This window comes from Oncorhynchus gorbuscha, linkage group LG16 (genome assembly GCF_021184085.1).
Source record: "Oncorhynchus gorbuscha isolate QuinsamMale2020 ecotype Even-year linkage group LG16, OgorEven_v1.0, whole genome shotgun sequence".
Classification (NCBI taxonomy): domain Eukaryota; kingdom Metazoa; phylum Chordata; class Actinopteri; order Salmoniformes; family Salmonidae; genus Oncorhynchus; species Oncorhynchus gorbuscha.
In genome coordinates this window covers 14,283,481-14,294,696 of record NC_060188.1, presented here as the reverse complement: position 1 = coordinate 14,294,696, position 11,216 = coordinate 14,283,481, and the positions used below count along the sequence as shown (strand labels likewise).

The 11,216-nt window shown below is 42.5% G+C and overlaps 1 protein-coding gene across 1 annotated transcript; it reads right to left on the bottom strand.

Moving 5' to 3' along the window:
* Positions 1-1,368: 1,368 nt before the first annotated feature.
* On the bottom strand, positions 1,369-10,271 carry LOC123999449 (zinc phosphodiesterase ELAC protein 2-like). The gene is made up of 23 exons (XM_046305262.1): positions 9,755-10,271; positions 9,581-9,631; positions 9,425-9,495; positions 8,311-8,375; positions 8,085-8,211; positions 7,769-7,915; positions 6,823-6,878; positions 6,676-6,734; positions 6,517-6,589; positions 6,289-6,401; positions 6,068-6,166; positions 5,799-5,937; positions 5,556-5,641; positions 5,215-5,336; positions 4,871-4,967; positions 4,610-4,748; positions 4,476-4,514; positions 4,260-4,369; positions 4,055-4,154; positions 3,816-3,936; positions 3,084-3,162; positions 2,325-2,469; positions 1,369-1,984 (listed from the first exon to the last, which is right to left on the bottom strand). Exons 1-23 carry the CDS (start codon positions 10,096-10,098, stop codon positions 1,739-1,741), a joined length of 2,628 nt encoding a protein of 875 aa, XP_046161218.1. The 5' UTR covers positions 10,099-10,271; the 3' UTR covers positions 1,369-1,738.
* Between the last annotated feature and the right edge of the window lie 945 nt (positions 10,272-11,216).

The following is an 11,216-nucleotide window of genomic DNA, read 5'->3' as shown; positions in this document are numbered from 1 at the left end:
CAAGTCTAGGTCCAAGAGGCTTCTATACAGCTTCTATCCCCAAGTCATAAGACACCTGAACATCTTGTCAAATGGCTACCCAGACTACTCGCATTGCCCCCGCCCCTCCCCCCACCGCCACTCTCTGTTGTCATCTAGGCATAGTCACTTTAATTAACTCTACCTACATGTACATACTACCTCAACTAACCAGTGCCCCTGCACATTGACTCTGTACCGCCACCCCCCTGTAAATATTGTTATTTTTTACTGCTGCTCTTTAATTACTTGTTACTTTTATCTCTTATTCATGTTTTTTGAAACGGCACTGTCGGTTGGGGGCTCGTAAGTAAGCATTTCACTTTAGCTCTATACCTGTTGTATTCGGCGCATGTGACTAATAAAATTAGATTTGGTTGATGCATTTAGTGTAGGCAAATGATCTCATCTAGAGTGGATTACAGTCAACACTTCATGTCATTTGAGAGACTGGCCAGTAAACGGTCTTTGAAATGGAAGGTGGCGAGGCTGTGGCCCTTCCTCTCTCAGACAGCTTCCAGAAGGTTATTGCTGGCCCATCTATAGAATAATAAAACATTGACAGCTCGATACAGCCACCATGTGGAGGGACAGTACTGCATCACACTATAGTATAGGCTACTGTGCTCTCTGGTATAGACAAGAAGCTGCGATACAGGCACTCAGTTATCCATCCTTCTTTGTACATACTGTATAGGGATCAGAGGCAACCGGTGGGAGGAACTATAGAAGGACAGGCTCATTGTAATGGCTGGAATGGAGTCAAACGTATTTTCATGTGGTTTCCAAACATGTTTCCATATATTTGATGTGTTTGACACCATTCCATTCCAGCCATTACAATGACCCCGTCCTCCTATAGCTCCTTCCACCAGCCTCCTCTGATAGGGATCCATTTAGAGTGAACTGTCAGCTGCAAACGCCACCTGTCAGTAAAGTTGCAGTAGCCCCATTAATTGGTATATAAGGTGTCCTAACTTTATTCTGATTACTGCAATAAATATGACATCAAAACAGAGTTGTCACACAGAGAGAGTATGCTGCTGGCACAGTGCTTTAGGGGGTTTTGTCTCACTGAAAGGTCAGGGCTGTTTTTGACATATATCACGGTCGAATTGTTCATGTTTCAGGGCTAGAACAATAGCACATTTTGTATTTCATATAAAGGAAAAAAACAGTTCATCTGGTTCGTGAAGCTTTATATCATATTCATACCATCACACAGCACACCTAGACCATCATCTATGATGAAATGCAACCTCAACCTTCGCCAATAACTGTTAAGCAACGAGTGACCATGGTGCTGTATGACTATCAGTCCAATGTAATACTACTTCACCCATGTCTGACAACTTTTAAGGGAGTAGTTTAATAGGACATAAACGTTGTATGAGTTGTTCACAATATGTTGCTAGAAAACAACAGGCCAATACCATGGAGCATGATTGACATTGCTTTACTTTTTAAATGCAAAATCAAAGACTATGTTAATTACATGTTTCTTATACACAGCAATGGTAATGACAGGAAAAGCAGAAATTCTTTATTCACAAGCGTATAGGAAGGCAGCCAGTTCAGCCAAATGAAAATCTCTTACTTTACAGAGCATCACTCATGCAAGTTTCTCATAAAAATACAATTAAATAAAGCAAACTCAATAAAATAACAGTCATTTGATTTCCACTAATCTCTGGTGTAACCTAAAGCTATGGTCAGGGTCTTAGTTTGTTTTGAGTCTCTTACTTCCCACGTCCTGTGTTGGTTCCTCTGGCTCTCGTTTGGCACCTTTGCCCGTCTCGCCTTCATTGGGTGTCCTCTGCTCTTCGTTGCTTTCAGCAATGACTCCTTTCATCTGTTTAAGCTCCCTCCTCCCTCTCCTCTCCTCCATCTCTCCAATCTCCTCGGCAAACAGGGCTTTGAGGGGCGGGATGAGTCTGGGGAGGATTCTAAAGTCTCCAAACCGAATCTGAGGATAGACAGCGAAGAGAGATCACTCAGAGGAGGTCTTTCAACATACCCAGCCTTCTTGGAGGCAGCTGGAGATGTATCTCTGATGGGAGTCTAACACATTCTGAATGTTACCTTAAAATGGTACCTCTAGATTTAAACTGAAGTTGTCTGAGAGTATTCTACCTGGACTAGGGGCATTGTCTGCTCATACTGTAGTGAATCAGGGTCCTAATTCATTCTGAGGCTACACATATCCAGTGGAAAAGCTCATTTCAGATGTGCAGAACCCACATAAACATTTCAATGTTGCTATGCATAACAAGTGGACTAAAGTACACCATTCACCACTCACTTACCCTCATGTGGTCAAAAGATATTCCCACTCTGTCGTTGAAGTCCTCACTGAAGAGGGGGATCTTGGCATAGCGCTGGCTGAAGTGGTTCAGCATGATGAACTCAGCATTCATCTTCATGCCAATACCGATGGCCTGGGAGGTGGTACTGTCATTTTGGGAGGCAAGCAGAGAAGCATGATGCTACTCTGCTACTATTCTAACAGTAATTACCAGACTTAACCCCATGATAAGCTATCCAGAATTTGTTCAGTTCAACTCAATGACTTTCAAGTTGTTTTCAATGCGAGATGGAGCTCTTTAACCAAAGTCACTGAAATTCCATCTAGAAGGCAGAAGTGCCTTCATTACCTCCAATACAGAGTTCCAGAAATCAATGTCAATCTCAGAAGAATGCAGCCAGTTACAATGCCCTCTAAAAATGACTGGCTTGTCAAAAGCTCCTTGAGTTTCTTTGTCAGCTGAAAAATGGCACTAGTCTATCTCTGTTTACCTCCTTCAATGCATGTCATATTTTCACACTTAGGACTGGATTCAATCAGTATCACAGAAGTATCACGGAAGATATGCATTATGGCTCGATTGAAATAAAAAGGCAATGTCTCCTCGTTTGCGGAGACTGCATGTGTCGACTCAATCAGAAATGTTTTTACGCAGATCTTCCGCGATATTGATTGAATCCAGCCCAAGAACGATAGTTTTCTAATAGAATAACGAAGGACACCTCTGAAGAGAAGCACCATACTAGATCCATCTACTAACCTATGTCTCTTCTCAACAGCCTCGTCCTCCAATCCATCTTCCAATGTGGCTTCATGAATAAGTAAAGTTGCATTCTTTCCTTTGAAAACACAATGACAAACATGAATCACAAGACTGCTGCATGGCACAGCACTTCAAGCTTCTCTTCCTTTCCCAGAGGAAATCAATCACACAGCTCTGTGTAATAAACCATCAGCCAGCCCTGCTTGTCTGGCACACCCAGGCCTCTATAATGAACAGGCATGGGATATAGACAGGCTCTCTCTGGGAGTCCTCAGCTGGATCACATCCAGTCGAACAATTTAAAAAGAGACGATGAAGTGGGATCCCACAGGAACTATGTGGGAGACCTTGTGATTCATAGTGAACATCGGAGCCGATCGATAGCAATAAGCAATATCTGGTAAATGATGCCAGACAGCATAGAGCATGGATGACAGGTTCAGATCAGACTGGCTACTGTAGATGTCTAGTCCATTAACAGTGATCTATATGTATATCATACCGCCAGCAACTGTATAGAAGTTACAGGATACACTCTGGGTTCAAAATGTGAGTATGGCTCTGTGGAACGCACCTTAACGGCAAATCAAATGGCATTGGTGAGTATTTACCATTTCATCCAGAAGTCACAAGTGTGGTTCATAGAGAGTGTGTAAATCTTTTCACATCACACAAATTCTGGGATCTGTACAAACATCACAATTGGGGTCGAGAACTGTTGCTACTGACCCATATGTGCGAGGGCATCGCAGGGCATTGTGTCCCCAGAGAAGACCAGCTGCCAGCCAGACTGATGAGTGATGCTGCAGGCAAAGGCATTCTTACAGTGACGCACTGGACAAGTCTGGAACTATGAGAAAAACAGAATATATGTATTTAAGCTTTGATGATAGGTTCAATGACTGTTTATTGAGGCTAACAATGAGTCTTGTTGAACCACGAAGCAGCCTGTTCAAGTCTCCACATACCTTTGCTAAATCAGATTTCTTCAGCAGCGCTTGGATGAATGCCTTGGTTTTGAACTTGGACACCTCAGCCCCCTCACACATGACTTTGCTAGGGACAATGCTGAAACATAGTCAAGAATACATCAATATTCGAGACGATGGACATCATATCACCCGGTTTGAAAGCATGAATTGAACAGAGTTAGGCGTGTCTTTCCTGACATACTTGACATGGCTGAGGATCTCCTCACAGTGGTCATGGTACTGGTTGAGCCAGGTCATCATCTGGACAGGGGCTATCAGATAGATGGGGCTGAAGGCTTTCCCAAGAGTTGCCTGAACGGTGAAGAGATAAGGACATACATTCATTAAAGGGTTCCATTTTGCATGAATTAAACAGGACTCATCTTAAAATCTGAAAAAAGATAAACTCTCTACTGACCAAGGCTCTCTCTCTTTGAAACAGCAAACTCAACAATCCCTGGAAAATAAAGTCATATTCTTTAAAATGATTTGAAATTACTTTATGCTATAACGCCGTAATAAAAAAATATTTATAGGAAAAATAATCTTTACTGTGTGATGGTCCGCGTGCATGTGAGAGATGAAGACAGTTGAGATCTTTGCAAGAGTCTCGTCCACACTGTCCCCATAGTGTCGGCACAGCTGGCCAAAGGTGCCCTCTCCACAGTCCAGCAGCACTGACTGAGTGGCACTGAAGGAGATGGGACAGAGCATAAACACAGAGAGACATACAGACATCTATACTGGCTACCTCACACAGACATATCTTTAAGGATCTTCTATAGTAACTCGAGTCTAACTGAGGGCCATTACCTGATGTTGACCAAGTTACCACTAACATTCCTGATCTTCATAGGAAGAGCTGATCCAGTTCCTAAAAAGACCACCTCTGGGTATTTGTCTGCCCGCCCTGCAAGAAACACAGTGTCATATGATACAACACAAAATTTTGCTATGCCACTGAAATTTCAGACATAAAACTAGGATATTCTATCAGACAGACAAAAGGACTACAGGAAACTAAACTCTGTTACCTTCTCAAATGCCCAGAGTGAAATGTTTGCAACTCCATTCAAGAGGAGTAAAGAGAAATTGATGGAGCAATGTAACATCTCCCCTTGGGCTTCTAGCCTGACCTGTATCAGAGCAGGGCTCACCAGACAGCACTGCAGCATCAGTCGCACGGAACCGCTTACACTCCTCCACTTCTTGGAGGAAGTTAGGGGCCTCTGCAGCCTCTTTCACAAACTCTTCAGTGTCACAAGAGGGGATGGCGTCTCTGATGAATAAGAAACAGTAGAGCACACACACCACTCATCACATAGTGCTGAGAGGGGCAGCGACGCTCTCATTTGACTTTAACAGTGTTGGCATCTATAAGATCATAGAAGAAATAGTAAGTCACACTTGAAAGTAGTGTTTCATCTGAAATGGTTATTTGACAAAGGGTAAGTGGAGACTAATGTCTGGTAAATTGTGGCCTGAAGGACATACTCACCTTTGCCATTCAATCTTGGGTCTGAGCTGGAACTTCAGAAGACACTCGGCTCTGACATTGGGGACATGCAGGGCAGCCTGGGTCTCCTTGAGAAGATCAACAACAGAAGTTTTTACAAAAACAAGATTAGAAACAGATTAGCACAATACAAGCTACAAAAGGTTTCCAAATGAACACGCTTATCTCTGTGTAACAGCAGGTTACAATGGTGAATAATGAAAGTTGTAGCACTTCACAACTTACCTTTGTTGTATAGTGCTGGAGCTCTGGAAATATCTCTGGATGAATCAGATTGAGCTGAGTTTGAATCTTGTGGCTCCTGACATTGTGAACAGTGCAAACTTGCTCATTCAGGATCAGGTGCTCCGTTGTAGATGGAAACCTAAAATACAAAAACACACAAAAACATTAAACATGTAGAAAGACCAACAGAAAACAGAGACAAGTGAAGTGCAGAATATGGAATATGTAAACAGTCTGAAACTGAGTATTACATATGGCTGATGTTGTACCTTTCCATCCATTGCTTGTATTCATCTGTTTTCAGCACAGACTCGGGGCTCATGTGGACTACTAAGGCAGCAGGGTCCTCTGTTCCTCCACGTTGGTATCTGCAGATGAGACAAATAACTCAGAACTTAACTACAACCTCCTGAAGAAGGCCTAAGGAGTAATGACGCAGGATGCAGAAGCAGCCTTTGTCACATTTGGCCAACTTCGCTCAGGCCATTACCTGCTCAGCTGCTGATCGATGCAGATTGGTTGAACAAACTCCTCAGAGGGACACTCCACAACAATGAAGGCTGGTCCTGGATCAGTGGGAGTGCACACCTCCTCAGGATGGATCTGTAGGACAACCATCAGGATCAAATCAGATAACAAGACCAAATGTATCTAACATTTACAATAGCTAATCCAAAATTCCAGAGCCCTGACAATCAACCAAATATAATTGAAGTACCTCTCTTCCTTCGTAGGTAACACTTTTCCCATCCTTCAGAGCTGCAATGAGAGGACCAATAGCTGCAGTGCCTCTGTGGAGAAAGTGCATCAAAAAGTCATTACCGGCTCAAGTTTGTTGAGCAGGAAAAACTGAATTTGTATTGAAAAATCAACTTACACTGGTAACCCAAGGTTTTTTGCTTGAGGAACCAAGAAGTTCCCCTTCTTAGGATGAAGCTGCAAGTCAAAGAGAAAATGTAACATAAATTGCATCAAAATGCAATAATTCATTATGTCACTGAGACAATGAGATTGTGTTTCTTACCTTACAAATGAATGCCACAACTAAAGATGGATCCCTTGTTGCTCTTGATTTTCCACCTGAGATGAAAATGCAATGTGAGAAATTGTGTCCTTTGGAGCTCAACATTGAACTAGGGCACTGATGCCCCTGATAGCGCTGCATGCTCCTTTAGTCTCCCTACCACTGAGGAAGTACAGCTCCCGCTCAGCCCAGTCAAAACTGTTCGCTGCTCTGGCCCCCCAATGGTGGAACAAACTCCCTCACGACGCCAGGACAGCGGAGTCAATCACCACCTTCCGGAGACACCTGAAACCCCACCTCTTTAAGGAATACCTAGGATAGGATAAGTATCCCTCTCACCCCCCCCCTTTAAGATTTTGATGCACTATTGTAAAGTGACTGTTCCACTCGATGTCATAAGGTGAATGCACCAATTTGTAAGTCGCTCTGGATAAGAGCGTCTGCTAAATGACTTAAATGTAATGTAAATGTAGTCATCCTTCCCAATCTCTTCCCGTTGACTTGACTATTAGAAGTCTGGATAAGTTTAGTATTGAATTTTGCATTTGAATGGGAGCGCTGCCTGGGTTAACACTTGCATTTGATTGGCTCTGAGTATAAATGATACTTTCCCTCAGGACAGGCATTTCCTTGCGTTTCTTTTTTTGTTTTTCCTTGTTTTGATCGTCAATATTTCTTTTCCTACTGTGTCGTACAAAGTTTTAGCAGCCTGTTTTGTATCTTATGCTAGCTAGATTTTTGCAAGTCAGAAACATTTTCAGAAACACAACCTGTTTGGAGCTCCATCCTTGCAAAATAGTTGATTGGTTTGATAAACGTCCCTAGTTTCCATGTAGACTTCACCGTACTTCCCCTCTTTTTATCATCTTCCTGTGAACGTCCCCAGGGTTTGTAACATTCAGAGCATGTGCAGCCTGGGCTTCCGAGCCTACAAATTTAGTCTTACCTGGGCTGGTTGCTCTCTCCTTCCTGCTGTCTGTGCTGGTGTCCTCAGAGTCTTCCGGCCTCCACAGCTCCCTCCTCTGGGGACTACTGGAGGGGCTCCTCCTCCCTGAGTTAGGGGAGCACTTTGGCCCGTCCTCTCTGAGCTGGGCTGGTATAATTGGGGTTAAGAGAGTGTCAACTACCAACTCTTCAGGATGAGAACACAAATACTCACTATTTTACCCGTCATAAACTTAACATGCTTTAAGATAAAGAGTGTGAGTAACAGTAAATCACTCAATGCTAAATAAAATTACAAAGGTGATTCTAGTACTCACCAAATATTGGTATTTGACTAACTGTCATCGTGTCGTCTGTGTATTGTTTCTCGGTGTAAGGTCGAACAGCTAGCTTGATTTCTTCCAGTGGTCCAGAAAATACTCTGATGGCATTCACATATTTCTCCTAGATCAAGAGGAGGAAATGACATATTAGACTCAGGATACCACAAAAACAGTTGACTCATTACAGACTATCTTTTATACTTCTACAATGTCCACTCACCAGTTGTGGTGGTCCAGAGAGAACAACCTCAGGGACACCAGTGTCTTTCAGTGTCAATATCATCCCTAAACCAGAGAGTACACAACTTATCACACCTAAGGACATACGCGGAGACATATGCTAAGCATACAATAAGCTCTGACCTATCTATCTACAGTCATGTGAAAAAGTAAGTACCACCTCCTGGAAAGTGGTATTTTTTTGTACATATTTGGACAGATGGCTATGTAATCTTCTAATTTAACAAAAGACACCGAAAGATTATACTTTGCAATCATAAAAAAAAGAGTCAGAAATGCAATTCCATAGTGCAGGAAACATAAGTACACTCCTAGCTTCAATATCTGGTGCTGCCCCCTTTGGCTAAAATAACTTCATGTAGCTGTTTCTTGCCACTGTCTATGTCTCCTACATCCACTGGGAGGAATTTTTGCATACTCTTCTTTACACGACTGCTTCAATTGTGTCATGTATGAGGGCTTGTTTTGCATGCACAGCCAGCTTCAAGTCCCCCCACTGTTTTTTTGACACATTTGAGATCTGGGTTTTGACTCGGGCCATTCCATACCCTCAATTTCTTATTTTTTGCCATTCTGTTGTAGTTTTGCATCATTGTCCTGTTTCAAGATCCATATTCGGATTGGTTTCAGCTTTTTGACAGATGGCCTCACATTCTCCTCAATAATTCTCTGGTATAATATTGAATTCATGGTTGACTCAATAATGGCAAACTGGCCAGGCCCTGAGGTAGCAAAGCAGCCCCAAACTATAATGCCACCACCTCCATGCTTTACGGTTGGTATGAGGTTCTTCTGTTCAAAGGCAGTGTTTCGTTTTAGCCAAACATGGCATTTGACATGGCAGCCAAACATTTTTATTTTGTGATTTGTTCAAATGGGTTACCTTTATCAATGAATGTGGTTGGAATTTAGCTCAAATATGTGCGCAAATATGTAAAAACAACAAAAAGACCACTTTCCATGGGGTGTACTTACTTTTTCACAACAGTACACAGAGACATAGGCTAATCATGCAATAAGCTTTGATCTGTCTATTATGTATGCACAGTTGTTTCCAGGTTCATGTCATGTGGCTAGAATAACAAGCAACTTACCTGATAGACCACCAACATTCTCCCAGCTCATTCTAGTGAGGAAAATATTGTCCAAGCGAGCAGCTTTTAACCTGACAAGAGGAACATTGAGATTTATTGAGCCGAGACTGAATTATAGATTTTAGTTGAACATTAACAGGATGCAAATCAACTTACTTGTGCTCTTGCATCAGCCTCTGTGTTCCCTCACCACAGTTGAAGAGGTACCTTGCAGAGAGGAAAAAGGGTAAACAAATATGCTGCAGCCAAGTGCCTTTCTGATACACACTATACAAATATATTTGGCAATGTTACAAATTGTCAGACACTCATGTTCTCCGGTTAAGTTACCTATTGAACTCAGAGAAGACATAAAGTGATGCGCCATTATCTCGGCTCCCTGCCCCGACGACCTGCGCGTAGACAGTGGCTGGTCCATGCACATCCACTCCACGTTTCCTCTGTTCTCTAGACTTCACATGTCGCAATGTTTCTTTGGGTGCTCTGGGTTTCTTTGATCCCCGGTGTTGGTTGTCTGTTGTGTTCGTAGACATTGTCCGCAGAAACTGGAAAATAGTCCGGGGAAAACGATGTTCACTGCATGCGAAGCTTTGTTGGCGACTTGTAGACGTGTGTCTCACGAATAGCCATGCAATAGATTTACAGGGTAGAGACACTTTAGTCATACTAAACATTCGGTTTAATTGAAGTCAGTTCTGCTCGTCGTACAAGACAGCAAACCTATCGATAATCATTGCATAATCTTTATGAAAATAAAATTTTACTTATCAGCACACATATCATTGAAATATAAACATCCAGTCAGGACTTCAGCAGTTGAGACATGTGATTTGACGCTCAACTGTGTTTCTTCCGGCGTAGAATGATGACGTCTTCATCACACTCTCCATCATTGGTGTGTAATTGTAATGTGATATTGTACCCCCTCGATTGTCTGTTGTTTGTAATCTATGTATGCTTGTGTTCCCTCATGTGCTTTATGTATTGATTTGTTGTTAATAAAAAAACAATTTTAAAAATAAAAATAAAAAGTGTTTATTTTGTCATTTTTAACCTTTAACTAGACATGTCAGTTAAGAAATCCGTATTTACAATGATGGCCTACCAAAAGGCCTCCTCCGGGCACGGAGGCTGGGATTAAACATTTAAAAATATATAAATATAGTACAAAACACACATCACAACACTACATAAAGAGAGACCTAAAACAACAACATAGCAAGGCAGCAACACATGACAATACAGCATGGTAGCAACACAAAACATGGTACAACCATTATTGGGCACAGACAGCACAAATGGCAAGAAGGTAGAGACAATAATACATCACGCAGAGCAGACTAAACTGTCAGCAAGAGTGTCCTTGATTGAGTCTTTGAATTAAGAGATTGAGATAAAACTGTCCAGTTTGAATGTTTATTGCAGCTCGTTCCAGTCGTTAGCTGCAGCGAATTGAAAAGAGAGTGACCCAGGGATGAGTGTGCTTTGGGGACCTTTAACAGAATGTGACTGGCAGAACGGGTGTTGTTCTCTTTCGCTTTCTCTCGGAGGACCTGAGCCCGAGGACCATGCCTCAGGACTACCTGGCCTGATGACTCCTTGCTGTCCCCAGTCCACCTGGTCGTGCTGCTGCTCCAGTTTCAACTGTTCTGCCTGCGGCTATGGAACCCTGACCTGTTCACCGGACGTGCTACCTTGTCCCAGAAATGCTGTTTTAAACTCTCTAGAGACAGCAGGTGTGGTAGAGATACTCTGAATGATCGGCTATGAAAAGCCAACTGACATTTACTCC